This window comes from Lytechinus variegatus, chromosome 3 (genome assembly GCF_018143015.1).
Source record: "Lytechinus variegatus isolate NC3 chromosome 3, Lvar_3.0, whole genome shotgun sequence".
Lineage (NCBI taxonomy): Eukaryota > Metazoa > Echinodermata > Echinoidea > Temnopleuroida > Toxopneustidae > Lytechinus > Lytechinus variegatus.
Genome location: NC_054742.1, coordinates 6995606 through 7015315, shown reverse-complemented (window position 1 = coordinate 7015315; position 19710 = coordinate 6995606). Strand labels below are relative to the sequence as shown.

The following is a 19710-nucleotide window of genomic DNA, read 5'->3' as shown; positions in this document are numbered from 1 at the left end:
ATGTTTCTATATATTTGAGGAAACTCTCCTCCAAACGGGTTGAATACTAGTGCCCTTACGGTAGACTCTTCGACCCAGCACTCCAGCAGTGGAACCACACTCAACCAACGTCAGTCCCATACCTTAATTCTGATGTTTTTCTACAACAAGCTCGCACCGCACGATCTTAAATCTCAACGTTGTTATTTTTCGTTAAAGTTTTTTATATGAATTATTTCATATAGTTCTTTATAATACATGCTGTGGTATCTATCACACATTAAGTAAGGCTCACCCTGTAAGTAACAATTACAATCTCGCGGAATTCAACACCATGACATAATAGGCCTGCTACTTTTCTCCTAGGACGCAACTTTTAATTGAATTGAGCATGCGCACATTGCGATAGCAACCACACGCTTAGGCTAGCGCTATAGGCAGCAGCACTGTCTGGGAGCTTTTTTCAACCTCAAGATTCGAGATTCTCACATTGGTAAATGTACGCATACAAAGAGATTTGGTGTCCAATGGCTTTAACAGTACACACAAAGATGAAAAGTACCACACAGTGTATTGAAATAATTCACATAAACAATCAATATACATCTTCCATAGGTGGCAGCAGGGGGGCGAGCCCCCCCCCATTGGCGGAGCAAAGAAAAGGGGAAAAAAGGGGAAAGAAAGAAATAGGGAAAAGAGAGGAAAAATAAGAGAGACGTACGAGTGAATAAAATTAAGGAGAAGACTTGGAAAATAAAAAATGTTTCATATCAATTTTCACTCTTCGCGCTCGCATTGCCTGTTAGGTAATTTACATATCTTGTTCAATATGGAGCTTAAAATATTAAGTTTTAAAGTCGATATGCAAAACATATTTCAGCTGGGAAATCGAACTTTCATTGATTTATTTGATTTACAAAATGATTTTTAAAAAGTGCTCTGTCAGTTTTATGTTCTCATTATCAACATTTTCTGCTCGCGCAGTGCGAGCTCGCAAAAATTGATTCGTCAGTTACGGTGAGTTACCTATTACTTTCGAGTATTCAAAACAGTTTTCAAAATATCCCTATTCAGGTCTGATTGTTGAAATGTACCAGTTAGCGCTGCACGCTCGCATATTGTATATGTACGGCCTATTGATTCTATAACAAATGATCCCCATTTCATGACATTTAATAATGAATTTCGGCTCCCTTCACTTCAGAATTTTTCTGCACAGCGCTTGAAATAGTGTTAAAATTCACCTTTTTGAGATTTGAAAATCAAATATTTTCTAGTTGCGCTTCGCGCGCTCGTATTGTTCATTTTCATAGGAAAAAAGTATTAAGAATGCCAATATTCTAGGTCTACATCTAAACATACGCACGCAAGTTTATTCAGATATGCTGCACAGAGGCGTCGATCCTGGGGGGGGGGGGGGCAATCGCCCCACCAATTGAAATATTGGGGGAAGCAAACACATCGTTTTGCCCCGTAATTCCGGATGTGCAAAAATAGAATAAAATCGCAATGTTGCAAAGAAATCGGCAAGCGAGATTGAGATACTTCTTTGTTTAAAATCATCCTCAAATTTGAATATAAAAATTTTCAGCTCGCGCTTCGCGCTCGCATCATTTTTTAAAGCAAAATCCTATACTTTTCATGATTGAATAGGTGAATGGAATGTCCCGTTTTCAGTTCTAAACCTCAACAGAACTCTCGCTTTGATTTGCAATAATCTTTAGTTGGATATATATCTTGTTCTTTATTAAAAAGTCCATTAAAGTCCATAAGAATATCTAAAACAGAAAATTTTTAAGTTCTTCTAAGACATCTTTCTTATTTTTGTATTTCCACTGAACATAATTCCTGAAATCATTTTTAAATACCATCCAAATTGATTGACTATTAAATAATTTATTCCTAATGTAATTTAACATATATACTTTGTACGCTGCATATTGTGCATAAATTAATAATAGGTTAATCAAGTCAAATTTAGACTCACTGATTTTAAAACCAATTACAATAATCTTTTCTTCTAAATAAATGTCTTTTTGAAACCAATCTAATATCAAAATGTGAACCTTTTTTCAAAAATCAGTTACTTGATGAAATTTTAACAAAATGTGAATAGATGATTCAGGTTCGTTACAAAATGAGCAAATAATGTTTGACGAGATCTTCCATTTAAAAAGATTTTCTCTAAAAGGCAAAATATTGTGCAGTAATTTGAAATTAAATTGTCTCACTTTATTATCTCTAACATTTTTCAACTTAAATATAATATGTGCTTCCATTCATAATCTATTGGTAGTTGACAAATTTCCTCCCACCACTCTGAAACAGGGGGATTCTCTTGTTCTGATTCTTCATTTAGTAATAAATAAAATTGTTTTGCTTTCATGCGACAAACTTTAATGAAATCACCAAATGATATTGCAAACATTTTTGGTTAATTTCTGTTTCATTTTTGGTGTAAACTGTATTTCTTATTTCAGTCACCCATGCATACTTTTGGAAATGCCTTTTTCAATTTAGAAAATTTAAAATTTATGAACAATGAATTTGTGCCCTATCGTCTTTGTAATGAGTCAGATGATATCCACTGCCCATTTTAAAAATTCTCACTGACTTTTTTAATCCCGTTAGCGTTCCACTCTTTAAAATATAAGAGGTCATTTCCATGTTTGATATTGCTTTTTCAATTGATACATTAGTATTTTCATTATAATTATATATATTAGACTTTTTTTACGCGGTTTGGAAAAAAATCAAATATTCAGTTCTAATTTGATCCAAGCGCCAATTCTTGATGCAATACAAGTCATGCTTTGGCCACATTATGTACACGGCCACATTATATAATTCTCCATTAGTCTATCATGCATAGCGTCCTGTTATTTTTTTTTAAATATCTAATTAACATCGCTCTTGTTACAAAAATATAATCGATTTCAATTGCGGAAAGAAGAACCTCATTTCATTTTCGGACTAACGAACCTTCGGATTAACGAACCTCATTTATATTATTACTATACTGTTATTGTAACATATATATTTTACCCTAAATACAATTGAATTACTCTATACATTTTGATCTTTTTTTGTTTTGTATTGGTATTTATTTATTCAATTAGTTCAGTTCAAATTACAAAAGTCATGTTACATTGCAAATGTTACAATATAAATAAAGACAGATAATTATTCAAAATACATCGGTTGACCAAAATCATAGCATTTCACATTGCTTGGACACTGAATGAAAATATAATTCAAAGGGCAAAAGGTGAAATTTTTACTTATTATGTTTTGGTGAATATGTTTTTTTTTGTAATATTAATTACTAAATCAATTTTAGTTCAAATCATAAATCAAAATGTGACAATATAAAGCAACTGACAAATTCAGAAAGGCGGATAATTATTCACAACAAGAATCATCCGTTAACCATTTATACCCAAAGGAAATTCACATGCAAAGGCATGTTTTAATAGTTATACAGAAAATTGACATCCTATTGCTCAGTAATTAATGACACTTAATGAATAGTAATAATATTAAAACGGAATGGAGTGTTCACACTCCCCATTAACCGGGATGGAGTGTTCCCACTCCCCCACATATCTTTACCCGGAATGGAGTGTTCCCACTCCCCAATATACACCATCTTTAAAGGGGAATCCAACCCAAATAAATACTTGTTTTTATTAGGAAAAGAAAAATCAGACAAGTTGATAGGTGAAAGTTTGAACAATATTGGACGAACAACAAGAAAGTTATAAATTTTTAAAAGTTGTAAATATTGGTAATAACTATACCCATGGAGACTTCAAATTGGCCGCATATGGGATGTCATAGTGGTGTAAGACAAGGACTGCTCTTCCATGTACTCCAATACATATTATGGCTAAAATGTCATTTTTCCCAAAAGTTTTATTGCAAATTATATTTTTCTTTCATGAGGACATACTACAATATACTACCTGGGTTATATTAGATTACTGCCCCAGGGGAATGGGTACTTAGGAGAAAACCACAAATCCCTGATAATAAAGTACATGGCCTATGGGAAAGTTGTCCTTGCCCCTTGTCATAATTTACTTACACAGTTGCCAATTTGAAATCTACATAGTATTAGTGATCTCAATTTTAAAGCAGCTATAACTTTCTCATTGCTTGTCCGATTTCTTTCAAACTTTCACCATTCTGTTAATTTATTTTTCTCCTTCCCAACATAACATTTTATGGCCAAGGCTGGATTCCCCTTTAACCGGGATGGAGTGTTCCCACTCCCCCACACACCATCTCTAACCGGGATGGAGTGATCCCACTCCCCCATATACCGGGATGGAGTGTTCCCACTCCCCACATATCTTTAACCGGAATGGAGTGTTCCCACTCCCCCATATACACCATCTTTAACCGGGATGGAGTGTTCCCACTCCCCCATATATTTCTAACCGGGATGGAGTGATCCCACTCCCCCATACACACCATCTTTGAACCGGGATAGAGTGTTCACACTCCCATATACACCATCTTTAACCGGGATGGAGTGTTCCCACTCCTCCATATATTTTTAACCGGGATGAAGTGATCCCACTCCCCCATATACACCATCTTTAACCGGGATGGAGTGTTCCCACTCCCCCATATACACCGTCTTTAACCCGGATGGAGTGTTCCCACTCCCCCATACACACCATCTTAATGACATGCACTGTAAGAAAAAAAATGTATGTCACAATTAAAGTTTTCATGTATTAGTAACATTTGCACTGATATAAGAATTTGAAATTGAGAGGGTATTAAATGACCGTTAACAAATCAGTTAATGATCACATTTTAAAAATTGTGAATGTATGATTTTGTTCTCTGTAAATGTATATTCATCTTCTCATGTTCAGTTTTCATGCTTTCTTTACATTTATCTTTAATAAAAATACTTAAAGCAAACTTAGGAAGTGTTACGGTATGTATAGGCCTAATGAACAATCATGTAGTGAGAATAAATATGAATAAAATTTGAAAATTTCAAATATGTTTACTATATGTGATTCAAATTTGTGGATGTTTCTTCAAGTTCCTGAGAGCAATGTGACTGTCTGTCCTAGCTATCAACCTATTTTGATACATGAAATGAAATTCATTTGTTGCATTGTACTTGTTGCTCTGTCTGACAGACCTAAAGCAAGATTTCCGGTTGTCAAGAAAGAGTTTTTGTTAAAAAAGTATTTTGGATACTCCGGTCTGAAAACATTCATATCTAAATAAATAGAGTAATTTCACAAAGCAAATGCTCAAAACTTCATCAAAATCGGACAACAAATAACAAAGTTATTGAAGTTTAAAGTTTAGCAATATTTTGTGAAAATAGTTATATATGCACGTCATCATAAATATTTTCATTAGATGGGCTGATGATGTCAGCCCATCTTATGAATATTAGATCACATCCCACTTTACTTTCATATGTTATTACATGAAATCATAATTGTTTCATTTTTTCATACCTGTGTGAATATTATGTCTCCTTTATTGCAGCAATGAATATCTCATGCACTTAATCAGCTGTCAATCCAATTTTTTCGGTTCTTGGCCGACAAATTTAAATAAACCCAATTTTATATAATAAAATACAAAAGAATAAGTGGGATATGTCATCATAAATTTGCTAATTGGATATTCATGAAGACCTACCAAGAACATTTTCACCGAAATAATGCACATCTTTAAAGTGCCATAACTTTGTTATTCCTTTTCCGATTCTGATAACATTTTAAGTGTTTTGCTTGTCTGATTTTTCTTTATCGGATTGTTTTCAGCCGGGAGCATCCCTTTAAATGTCTCGTTAAAACTCCACTTTACAGTGGTTCTTTGCATGCCAGGCGATCGCTCAAGAGAGTGGGTCCTGTGTTGATAAACAATGAAACTTGCCACCGCTCCAATAAACTCTGCTCCCTGATTGGCTATTAATGGTTATGCAAATAAGTTATATGGATCTATTATGTTCTGGTGTTCATTCATGCATTGACTTTTATTGTTAAAAGGCGCTGTTATATTCACTCGCATGCTGTATTCTCATAACGTCGTTCTATTTTAGACAGGTTTTTATTGTAAACCAAGCAGGTCCTATCAAAAAACATTAGAAATATATCAAGTTGTGAAAATATTTTGACCAGGAGTTGTTTGGCAGCCGGCCAGTAGGAAATACCAATGGATGTGGTAATAGTTGAAGATAATCGGTTGACTGATATAACCATGGAAGAGGGTAATATTCCAAGGGAACCAGGCGATGAGTCTCATGAACATACAGCACAATGTAGTGAAGAAATACAGGTCAGTAAGAAATGCAATCGGTTTCAACTTAGTTAAGTAATCTTCTTCTTCTTCTGGAAACAGTACAGTCCACCGTCTGGTGTATTGTCGTACTGGAAATTTTAATGCCGATGAATAACAAAGCATCGGGAAATTTTGCGGGGAATGATTTGTTATGGAAACTCTGCCTGTGTCAGTTTTTAAGACTTGTTCCATATATGGTAACCTTAATTACTGAGTTTGCATGTTTTAATGAATACAAAATAGTTTGCATTCATTTATGACGATTAACTGTTGATATCAATATGTCAGTATTAAAGTGTACTCTATTTGTTCATTATGTACCCCCGGTATGCGCGATTTCGGATTCATAATCTCAAATGACAAAAATACTATTATAGACATAGCTTCCGGGGACTTAGTGAGAATCTGTTTTTATTAAAGTTATCGGAACTTACTCTCATAAAAAAAAAACAAATTTTGACAGGAATCCCCGCTAGGAAAAGTAAAACATGAATCAAAGGTCAAGTCCAGCCCAGAAAAAAAATTGATTTGAATAAATAGAGAAAATCCAACAAGAATAATGCTGAAAACTTCATCAAAATCGGATGTAAAATAAAAAAGTTATACGGCATTAACCAGTACTATTACATCCATCGTGACCAAGTTGTTGGGCACACGGATGTCGGAAAGATGTAAAAAAAAATGCTTCTATATTATTGCTTTCTCTCGACAGTAATTTACATGTAGATAAGTCTCTGAAATCTCTTGTGCCTTGAATTACATGTTAAACTAGTATACAGGTAGCTAATAATAATCCAAAAGTACACAGGCTATCTGTATTCAAAATATTATGTGAAAATCAACTCTATTCATTTTTATCTTGAATATTGTATTGTAATCATTGCAAATATTAAATGTTTCATACTTTTGTACGCGCTATGGTACTTTTTGTTTTTAGCGCCTCTAAATACCCATTATTATTATTATTATTATATTTTCAATTTAGAGTTCTGCTCAAAATGAATGTTTATGTACTTCCTAAAGTCTGTCTATGGAAAATTCCCACAAAGGTCCTTCAAAAGAATAGGAAAAAAATCCATGCATAGCCAAGCGTATCTTCCTTTTGTCCGCTCCGAATAAAATTGGGTACTGATATAGAGATTGCACAACAAATCTTACAGGTTAGGTTGGCCCAACCCCAGGGGTTCGAAAGCATAATTTAGAATGTTTGCTGATACATTACTTTATTCATATATTACCATGGACCTATTACTGTCTGCCATTTATTTGCTTTCATAATCATTGTGGGCGGACCCAAATGGACGAAATTTTTGCTTGAAACTTTTTGGTCTTGCTAAATTTTTTGGTTTATTATGTTGGTATGAGGACATACATGTACGATAAATAATTAAGAAAAACAAGATGTTATTGAACAATAATTGACCAATCGTGTTGCTGTGTCAATTATTCATATCGAGGGCCACAAAACCTGGTGAAATAAAAATTCATTTGAATTTTTTTTTTTCAAAATAAGATCTCATTTCTTTGTTTCAATTTTTCCATTGGGCTTCACAGCTCTTGTATCTTTTTTGTTTCCCTGTTCAGCTTATGTGGCGACTTCAGTAATTAATTGATTACATTCATGAATAGTGGATTATATGAAGAACCTCTCTAGTTTTGTACTGTACGTGTATAGTAGAATTCCAAAAGGCACCGAGAAGTAGGTTTCGAGTGCATGGCGGATATTAAGAAAAAAATGAATATTGTAATATTATTTGGGCAAATGCTGGAATAACAAAATTTGAACCTTTTCATAAATTGCAAATTAAAATTTTAAGAACCTGTGCAAGCTCCCCTTTTAGATCTCCTTGACGGCCCTTTTTTTTAAATCTCAATTACCCTTAAAAACACGATGTTCTTATGTTCGCTCGGAAAGCAGCCGGCAGGGCATCGACAAGAGGCTAGGAATGTATAGACCAATTTCACAACGTGAGAGGGCAGCAGACTGGTCGCCATGCTGCGGTGGGCGAATCAACTTTTATACTACACAAGTCAATAGGGTATTTGGTACATTCGTTCGATTTTTTTTTATTTTGAACCAATTGAGCAGATTTCTTGTAAGATTCACAATGAGCATTAATCGGAGAAGTTCAGGTCGCAGCTGTGCTGTGTTCAATTGCCACAACAAGTGGAGAAAGCTTCAGGATTGGAAGCAAAGTGAATGTGAAATTCACTCGCCTTGGACTCATGAAGCCTGTTTGTGTGTGAAGCCGTACTCCCTGCATAGGTTTCCAGGCCGTGATGAAGGAATGCGTCGCCAGTGGCTCTCTCTTCCCCTTCCTCCTTTATCCTTCCTCTCAGTTTTATTCTCTTGCCTTGCCCCCTCCTTTTGGATACTTTTTGGCCTGCATAAAATGTGGTGGTGGTGGTTTTTTTGTGGGGGGGGGGAGGGGGGATTTGTTTGATCATGCTTAGGTGGAAATATCAGTCCCTCTCTCTCTCACACACACACACTATCCCTCTCTCCCTCTCACTATCCCCTTCTCTGTATTACGCTATCCCTCTCTCACACACTCTCTCGCTAGCCCCCCCCCCCCTTCTCTCTCTCTCTCACTATACCCCCCCCCCTTTTCTCACTATTCCCCTCTTCCCTCTCACTATCCCCCTCCTCTCACACATACTCTCTCCCCCTTAATTCTCCCCTCTCTCATCCTCTCTCTCTCTCACTCTATGTCTCGTTCACTCTCCCGCTACTCTAACACAATACTAGCAACAAGAAGTGAGCTCCCTGATGAAAACCAACAGCGATTCTTGGTCATCATCAACTCACTTTTACTGACAAAACTAAGGGGAAAAGGTAGCCAAAGTGCAAAAATTCATCATACCTTCATCGGTCAGATATGGCCATTGTCTTACATCGTCTACCCAGGTGTCCATGCTTCATTTTATTGATTTATGATGAAGTTAATGACACAATATCAGAGTTTATCTGTAATCTTTCATTGAATTTGTACACAGAGCCAATCGCGAGCAGCGCACTTGCACACCGCAGCAATGGCGTCGCCGATAGAGGGCCAAATACATAAACCGGCCGTGAAATTGGTCTATAGGATTAAAGCATAACTAGAACTATGCCAATCTTATTCAACTTAATGGTCCATATTCAGAATTAATGCAGGTTATTTTTAAATCTGGTCTGAAGTTGTGGTTTAAATTTATCGTTACAAGGATGCTTAAGAATTATACAGATACAATTTTCAGTTTGCTTGTCGCTAAAAATATTCGTAACTGTCCAGGTATGGGAATAATAACTACAAGCAAAGATAGTTTTCTTCAACATTGAAGAATGATGAAAAGATGCAGTAAAAATAAGAAACCATTCATACCAATACAATTGTATTTTCGTCTCCCCGCAATTTTAACAGTGAGACAATTGCTCATTGCGGTAAATTGGACTTCATCATATGGGCCGATGAATCTATTAAAAAATATCATTCATCATTGGCACAGATACATCGAGCATATGAATATGACCGCTAAAGGGAATCGGTATTCCGAAGAATTTGCGTCAACCCTTTTCAACTAAATACAAGCCCGAGATTAATTTCAATTTTCTTCAGAGTAGGCCTATACATTTGTAGCGCTTATTTCCAGCACATTCCATTCTGAAAGATTATGAGCGAAATAAGCCCAGCGCAAACATCATGGCTAATAAAAGAAGTTACATAACATTGACAATGAATGACCATTATCCCCTTCCCGCGTTCACCATCATATTACATCTCTTTGTGAGAGAATCGAGATCTTAGATGCGGTTAACAGTTAGCTTTTAACTTGAACTTATGCAACCCTTAATCCTCGAAGGTATGTCACATAATGAATGGACGGCTCATATGCGGGGAAGCGTGATGAATATGGCGCCATGGATCGAGTAGGATCCATGGTTTGAGAAAACTTTTGAAAATATGCCTGGTCAAAATTTAATCTAAGACATTTATAATTGCCAATAATAGTTGTGTAATGACATTCTTACGTTACGTCATTTTATCAATATTCCCTTTCTTCTCATGTGAGAACTTTGTGAAGTATTATGATGAGCACTATTTTATGAAAGCCGAATAAAACAATGTTCATCGTTGCAGTTTCCGGTATCAACACCTCCTGTGTGGGTACGAGCCAGTAGGCCTAAGAGGTATAGCGTTATAGCGATAGACGTGAGTGCTGCGTGATAGTATACTTGTATGTAAGAACTCTTCTCATTGTCAACATTACCTGTACACACACACACATACATACATACACATACATACATACATACATACATACATACACACATACATACATACATACACACATACACTCTAAAAAATCGAATGTTAAATCAACATTTGAAAGGTTGGAGGAGTGACAACCTTTTCCAAATGTTACATCCAACCTTGTATAAAGCTGAATCCAACATTTTAAGTGTTGGATAGAACCATTTAAAGTGGTAAATACAACATTTAGAAAATGTTGTCACTCATCTTACCTTTCAAATGTTTAGTTAACATTTCTTTTTTTAGAGTGTACATACATACATAACATGTACTTATATAGCGCTTTATGATCAAATCGCTTTATAATAAATAACTACTACTACTACTACTACTACTACTACTACTACTACTACTACTACTACTACTACTACTACAGCTACTACTACTACTACTACTACTACTACTACTACTACTACTACTACTACTACTACTACTACTACTACTGCTACTACTACTACTACTACTACTACTAGTAGTAGTACTAGTACTACTACTACTATTACTACTACTACTACTACTACTACTACTACTAGTACTACTACTATAGTACTACTACTACTACTACTGCTACTACTACTATTACTACTACTACTACTACTACTACTACTACTACTACTACTACTAATAATAATAATAATAATAATGATGATAATAATGAAATTACATTAAACAGCACTTAAAATATATTTAAGGGGACTGGTGCCTGTTCACCCGTAGTTTAAGGAACTTGCCCAGAAGGCAATCTGGCAGGGTCATAACTCACAAAATATTAAGGGCTCTAAAAATACCAGGCCTAAGCTAAACCCTATCACAATATATATTTAAACCAATAGTTGCACCAAAAAATCACATAAGGAGTAAAAGATTTAACTATGATAATAGATTAACCAAAAACGCTTAAGATATCATCATTCTTATAGGCCTAAATCTATTATCATAATTGAATTTTGAGGTGAGGACGATTTAATCAAGATAATGAATGACATTAAATAATTTACTAATTTTCTTCAATGTGTCAGTGAACAGAGTATAATTCATAAAGTAGTTATCTTGGTGGTCGTCGATTCTCGCGTCGTATGACATAAATCAGGCATAGTGTAATGTTGGTCCAGGGAACTATTTTTAAATAGGTGGTGCTGACGGTTTCAGTTCAGGAGAATTTCGTCAGAAAAAAATGAAAAGCAAAAAATCCTCATAAAAATAAAAATGTAAAGACATTAATTTTAAAAAATGGTTGTTAAGCACATTCCCCTTTCAAAATTGCAGAATACATGTTTGTAATGACGTAATACATTCATAGTGCGCAAATCAGTTATTTTACGCTTTATCCCTTGTATCTAATGTTTTTATTGTTACTGAAACAGAGTTAGTGGAGTTTTAATTGTATTTTCATAAACTTCTTTGTATTACATCTTTTTCGTAATCTGCTACGTAACATTAATATTATGCCATTTTGAGCATGCATGAAAGAATATTTGATAAATCAATGAATGATACGAATTTTGGAAATAAGTGAGGGCTAAAGATCATGGTTCGCGCATTAGACAACCTATTTGACGAGTTTACCGACATGCAATACATCCATTCCATGGTGACACGCATGACATTTACAAAAAATTTCAACTTCTTACGGTAATTACTTGAAAACGTATATTGCAGACTTATTTTTCCTATTTATTTCAATCAAAGAATTCATAATACGCATTGTCCTACAAGTTTTTAAGGAGATATTTGTTTGTTGTAACTCGCGTGACGCGACCCTATTGAATATTCATGACCTTACTATATTTGTCTGTAATTTCCTTTAGAAGATACCATATTTTGATAACATTTTTCTGGAGAGTATTTTGAAACATCTGAAAATATCATGTTCAAAATTAATTAACGCCTGACTTTTTCTTTTGACTCGATTGTCATTTTGAAATGTGACTCGCGTGACAATATCAGTTTGGACTATACGTTAAACAAATTATCATGATTTTATACAGTAAAATGGGCCATTCAAACACAACATTTATGGTCATTTGCATTCCATTTATTGTTTACAACAAAGGAATTTTAAACTTGAGCTCTGATATGTCTACTTACATGAAAATTTACACGAGGGACTCCCTTATGTGTTCTTAATAACATTCAACAACGTTTTTCGAAATATAAGTAATCATCCAGGCCTAAAGAAATGACATCTGCCAAAAGATCCAAATTATTATCCCTTTTCCACAAAACATGGCTCATTTTGTGATAAAATGGGACTCGCGTGACATACACGTAGCCTACTCTAAAAAAAATTACGTGACTCGCGCGACAGCACTTAAGGGCGTTTTTTCGCAATAAAGATATTTGCAGTTGGGAATCTTCTTTGCTGGTTTGATTTAGTATCTTATTCTCCTTACCATTTGTCAACTACAATTTTGTGACTCGCGTGACACATTTAGAGGATGTTTTCAACTTGACAAATTGTCAAGCTCGGTTAATTGAAGTGCAAAAACAAAGTGATAAGTTAAAATGGCTAAAAGATTAGAACAGAATACAAAAGAATGATGTATTTATATACAACAGAACACGTTCTTACAAGTGTCATTAAAAAAGTTACAAAGAGACACCTTTTTATATTCAAATTTGACATGTTATAACATACGTATATCTTTCCATGACATTGCAAGCACGTACACCCACATAGGCCCTACATGTATGTACATAAATTTGATAAATTAGTAAAATTATATATTACTGTAACGATATGCATATTGCTCAGCTGTTATAATAGATTCAATGAATTTACAATCGAGGGTATTTAGCGATCATCATAACATACTGTACACCCACAACAAAGCCTAAAATCAAACTCGAGCCAATCAGGCAAGATTTCAATGTAAGTTACTATTGATTGCAATGACCATGAATGGGGGTGTTTATGCAATACAGTGACATTTCGTTCGAAGAATGCAAGTAAGTTTATATAACATTAAAGATGCTCCTATAAAGTAAAATATAAAAATAAAGAAATAAAGAACATTTTCTTATCATTATTTTCAGTGTACACCAAAGACGCTATCGGATCCACAACCACCGCCAGAATCAGATACACCATCAGTTGTATTCACACACATCAATGATGATGGCAAGACCAAGTTGGATTCACTTAATACAAGTCGAGCTTCGTGGTCATCGACGTCGAGTAATGAACCTGTTTGTAGGATATGCCATGATACAGAAGACGAGAGAGGTACGTATAACGATGATATCACGATGATGACTACATCAACGTCATATTGATAATGTTAAAGATGATAACTCATATCATAATAATGATAATAACGATAATGATAAGATCGATCGTAATGATTTCCTTCTTTCTTTTTAATCCCTTCATGTGGGTCTGTTATTTTATTTTTTCATATAGTATTTATTTACAAAAATATACGTAAAATAACAAGATTGACACAGGACTAAAAAGGGTCAAAAGTTCCTTTGACACCCTTTTTTTTATATCATGTTTTCTCCCTACACTGTAATAAATCACATATTGGAAGTATTTTAAAATAAGATTAACAACATTAATGTTTGTTTATCGTTGTTTTCTATTCAGTGCCCTATTATGATAAGTTTGTCGTTCAAAACAATTTGTACATTAAACATACATGTTGTAGCATCTATTGATTGAGAAGTAATTTCCCATTTAAAAGTATTACCACCTGACAGTAGAAAAAAATATACTACACCTTGCAAATATAACATAGATATCTAAATCTGTTTGATACACTATTTACATAAATTTGTTATATTTATTTGTTTGTACTACCAGTCGCAACAACTCTAAATTCTCTATTGTACATAACCCAGAAAAAATAGTACAGAGCAAAAAGAATATAATGTACATTATCATATATCTCTCTAAACGAAATATTGACAGTATAGTCGTGTAAACATGGTAAAAGGAGTATTCAATATTCCTATCAAAATATCTTTCCACAAATTTTATTAGTGTTTTAATATACCACTTTGTTAGTGTTAGTGATTAAACTGCGTTCTAATTATGTCGAGATGATTTAGGAGTTATTATTTAAATATGTGTGTTCATTTTTGTTGTCTCTAGGAAAGACCAAGCTTATCTCCCCGTGCGGTTGTTCTGGTTCAGCGCAGTTCACACATAAAAAGTGTCTTCAGAAATGGACCAGTATGAAAGGGGCCACTACATGTGAAATCTGCAATCAGAAATACAAACCAAAATATATCCGACTTAAGCAGAGATTAATGGTAAGGAGGTTAATAATGACCATCTTCTTCATATTACGTTGGGTCTATAAAAACAACAATCCAACTCCTTTTTATCTGATAGAAATTTCAAATAACTGAAGATAAAATTTTCTTGCATTAAGATACTGTGAATTGGGGATCTAAATGTTTAGGTTTGTGTAATAGAATGTTGATAAAATATTCACATGATTATTGCTTAATCCTAAATTTACTCGTTACATTAACGTTTTATTCCATCAAACTAATAATTATACTGTAAATTGTATGATTGATGCACATTCCTTCTTCTTACTTTCCAACTCCCGATCATTTGGAATTTACAGAACTGGTTGTGGTTAACGTTGCTATTAATCTGAAGGACATATCGCCATATTTGAGAGCGTGTGAGGATCATTAAAATAATTGCAATTATCTACTTGACTAATCGAGCAATATTCCATTATTTTGTGACGCATTAGACAAATTAAGTGATTTGCTGATCCCATCCGCAGAACCCCATAGAACGGAGCTTAGCGATAGATGATATGGAATTTTTTATTGATTGATTGTAATCATGATGTAATAAAGTCAATAAGCTTTGTGTAACTTTGTGTTATAGGTGCGATCAACTGTCAAATCCCTGAAGATTGGTATGGATGATAAAATGATGATAATATCCATTCAGGAAATTGTGCCAGATAAGCATGACCTTAAAATAGTTTTGTATTTTAAGAAAGAATGGGAAATATATTTCAGATTATAGAATGATATACAATTATGATATTTTGAAGTAAGCATTGTAAATCCAAAGAAGGTTCACATTGCAAATTTTTAATATTTTTTCTCCAATACAAGCATTGATAATTTTTAGCGATTTCCATACAATTCAACAAAGTAGCCTTAAAAATGTAAGAGTTGTTGTATTAATAGTATTGCATTATTTATATTAATATTTCCACTTTGTGTATTCTATGCAGACTCGTCAGGTAATGTGTATGGGCAGTGCTGCTTCTCTTCCTCTTCTTGTCGTCATCATTGTTGGTTTCTTCTTACTCGGTGAACAACTCAATCTCGGTAGTTACGATGACAACAATGAAAGTTCGTCTAGCGACAAAACCGACGAGAGCGATGAAACGAATGCAAGCAAATTAATGGTTTCTGTATGTATGATAGCCACAGCAACCTTTGGAATCTTTCTCTTGTGTTGTTTTTCCATCTGGGCTGCCAGGGTACAACCTCATCAGTTAGAATTCGGAGGTGGAAGTTTCTTTGGTCAGAACGATCAGGACGTTGAAAACGGGACTGGTCACCATCACAATTCAAGGCGAAGGGTCCCAGCACCACTCTATTTCTTCTAATCTGACAATAACTTTAAAACATTATTGCTGAACATTCAATTACTTTGAAAAATTATACATGATGCTCGCGCTACTACTACACCTTTTACCACACGTCTTTCCATATTTATTCACTAATAATATTGCTTTCTGTATGGGAGCTAAAACTTTAAATTCGTTTATGTACTTTTCGTGATAGATGCACATTTTTCAAATGAATGCTTATAACTATGATAATGATAAATTGTACATTTTACAAAGTGGAAATTCATTGTTTAACAGAAAGTGGGCAGCTAGTTCGTAGTTATATCATTGTAATCATGTTTTAAGCTTTCTATGAAGAAAAGAGACACAATTACCCGGTATCGTTGTTACAAGCTGCTGTTGTCGAGATAGATATATTTATGTGATGGGGACATAATACCTATGGGATATCCTCACTGGAGACTAATTACGCTAAATAAGATTTACGAAAATTGTGTTTTAACTCAACATTATATGCTTGAATAACAACTTGTGGGGATTTTCAAGTTACATTACACACAAATTTAAATGTTTATGGGGTGGCCGGAGTATCAAAATAGTTCAAATAAAAATTTCTAAATCATTACTTCATGCATGATTTACATCATGTGCTTTATACATTGAATGGAAACTAAGCCTATAGTTGTAATGAGCTACGAAAACTCAAAAGAATAACCGTTTTGAGTATTTCATTTTCGCTTCGCATTTTTTAAATCTAAATTTTCGCTCCATCCGGCGTATCTGGCCCACTCAAAATCAATATTTCAACATTTTACCTAACGATTGATTTCAACTGAATGTATACAGTGTGATAGCAGTACAAATGTTTTTTTTGTTAAAGGATTATCCAGCATAGTACATTATATTTAATATTAAATAAACATAAAACTACACAGGCTTCATTGTGTTAGTTTTTTTTTTGTTTTAGCTGGGAGGAGGGGGGGGGGGGGCTTCAAATTCCCTTTTCTGCATAATAATGTTTCTATACTGTTAAAAAATATTGGGTAAAATTTTACCCAGCACGAGGGTAACAATGTGTCTAACCAATTTGGGGCAGTATTTTTACCCAATACGGGAAGCATATTGTCCAGTAAGGTTAAAAAATTAGCAGCAATTACTTTAGAATGGGCAAAATTTTCATCACACTGGATAAATGAAAATGCCCAAAAAGAAATGCCCAATGTTGGGTGGACACATAGTTACCCTCATGGAGTAGTTTTTAGAGTATAACATGCCACCTGGCATTAGGCCTATGCGCATCTAAAGGAAAAGATCTAGATATTCTACGTTATTTTGTTGGGAGTAAAAAAAGTGTAATGTGTTTCCCTTAGATGCTGTGCTTTGTAAGGTTGTATGACTAAAAATTGGATCAGCCAAATTGACAAGAAAAAAGGTTTCGTTAATATGGAATATGTAACCACTTCGTTCCATTTATTTACACATACATAGGCGGATCCAGGTGGGCAAAGCTGCCACATCTCCTTAATGGCATATTAAAAATGGAGAGGAAAAATAGAAAGACAGGAGGAATTAAAGTGATTGACACATTGGTGGGGAATAACTATTGGAATATAGAAAAACCTCTTGTCATCGATATAAAAATTAAAATTTCGCTCGCGATATGCGCTCGTATGGTCAATTGAGCGAGGAAAGAATCTGCTCAAGAGGATAACATGGGGCTTAAAATAAAAAAAACAAATCAATATGCACAAACTATTCTAGTCAGGATTTTAGCTATAACTCTGTTTTAGCGAGATTCACATCTAGCCCATACAGAAAAGTACTTAATATCGGGAAAAATGCCCCACGCTTCGCGCTCGTATTATTCAAGTAGTGAGATCCGTATCCACTTCATGAAATCCCATAAAAGCTCACAATAACCCCTTTTCTGGTTAGTAAATCGCATATTTACAGCTCACTGATGCATTTGCAATTGTTTAATTCAATACGCGTTCTTATGAATGATGTATAAATTGTCCTGTTTATAGGACTAAATGCCCCCCCCCCAAAAAAAAAACTCGCTCTTTAGCATCATTAATCCTCTACACAATGTTCCTGTATATTGCAGTGCTTAAAAGGTTTTACTTGAGGTAGGTGTATCAAAATTTTGTTCATGATGTTCATGATTCAAAACTAAAATGCTCAAATTTCAGGTATAAATAGTTATAGTGATAAAATGAGTTCGCGCTTTGCGGTAAAAAAGAGATACTTTAACATGTTTGTAAACATAAAATTAAGACAAATTTAATACTTTAGTCTAAAGTTATGACTACCCTAACCCCCTCAAAAAACGAAATCAGCTATTTTCGGTCGATCGGGGAAAATGTAGGAGAAAATATTGTTAATGTCGCACATATTGCAACATTATGCCAACGCATGATGTCGCAGTCAACGCATAATGTCGTCAATTTTCTAACACATAACCATGATAAACGTCGAGCCTGTTGATGTAAGTCGGTGAACTGCTAACTGATCTAAAACTTCCTCGTCTACTTATCACTAGTCTGCTGGCATAGGCTCTTGATTTAATAACATATTCCGCATTTATACGACTCTAAGCACTTTACAGATTATCATTACCCCGGTCATCGGATCCTTGCATGCCCGCATATAATGTATGCGCCTTTTCCACTCCCTGGAAAGCATTCCAACAAGAGTTCCAAGACTCAATTGCCAGGCATATTACATAGACTTTCGCATCCTACCGGATACCCATTTGTGCCAGGGAGGAGAATGGCAAATTGTGGATTGACGCCTAATTGCCAAAGGACGCTAGGCCATGGTGGGAGTCGAACGCATGCCCTCTGATGACTAGGCGAGAATCAGAACCGCTATTTTGGCGGATCGGGGGGGGGGGCGCATATCTGCTCGCCCCTTCCCCCTTTGAGAGCCATAAAAAATATTTGTAGTATTATCGGGGATACGTAAGAGAAGTCTTTTTTTTTGCTTGTCAAATTCTTTATTATATTATTCACCTTTAATCGGGATTAAAGACCTTTTTTTCGCCAATGTCGATTTTTTTTAAAGGACCATCATTTTTTTTCAGTATAAACCATTTCTATCTCCGCTCAGTCTGTATAATCATGATGATTAGATAAACCGTTAAACTGTTTATGAATGAGATATAATTTTTGTATAATAAGTAGACGGGCTAGAAATTAGATCAACTGGGCATCGGACTATACAAAATAGAAATACTAGAAAAAATGGAATATTAGATTATGATAATTCTTGTATAGACTAATTGAATATAAACCAAAACCATACATTACTAAAAAAAACATGGTTTGATCACTCACAAGTTCAAATCTGCAGTGGAGACGAATGTATTTTATAAGACATTTGGCCTTTTCACACGTGAATCTTGAATCATCATTGTAATGATGATTGCAATTCGTCTCTAGAATCTTCGGACCTTTCACACGCAGCCCTTTCACATGGTCAAAAAATCGTAATTTGAATGATGATTACAGTGAAAAATAACGGGCTAATGACGAATGTCTTAGCACGAGTAA

At 34.6% G+C, this 19710-nt stretch overlaps 2 protein-coding genes across 5 annotated transcripts in view; one reads left to right on the top strand and one right to left on the bottom strand.

The window, feature by feature from the left end:
- LOC121410103 overlaps positions 1–379 on the bottom strand; it is a 54935-nt gene extending 54556 nt beyond the window's left edge. For all 4 annotated transcript variants that reach the window (XM_041601975.1, XM_041601974.1, XM_041601976.1 and 1 more), the window contains exon 1: positions 275–379. The gene's annotated coding sequence lies outside the window, so the exon portion shown is untranslated. The remainder of the gene's footprint in view (positions 1–274) is intronic.
- Positions 380–6007: 5628 nt separating this feature from the next.
- On the top strand, positions 6008–17091 carry LOC121410102 (E3 ubiquitin-protein ligase MARCHF4-like). The gene is made up of 4 exons (XM_041601973.1): positions 6008–6300; positions 13635–13824; positions 14695–14855; positions 15812–17091. The coding sequence occupies exons 1-4, from the start codon at positions 6178–6180 to the stop codon at positions 16190–16192; spliced, it is 855 nt and encodes a 284-aa protein (XP_041457907.1). The 5' UTR covers positions 6008–6177; the 3' UTR covers positions 16193–17091.
- The last annotated feature ends 2619 nt before the right edge of the window (positions 17092–19710 follow it).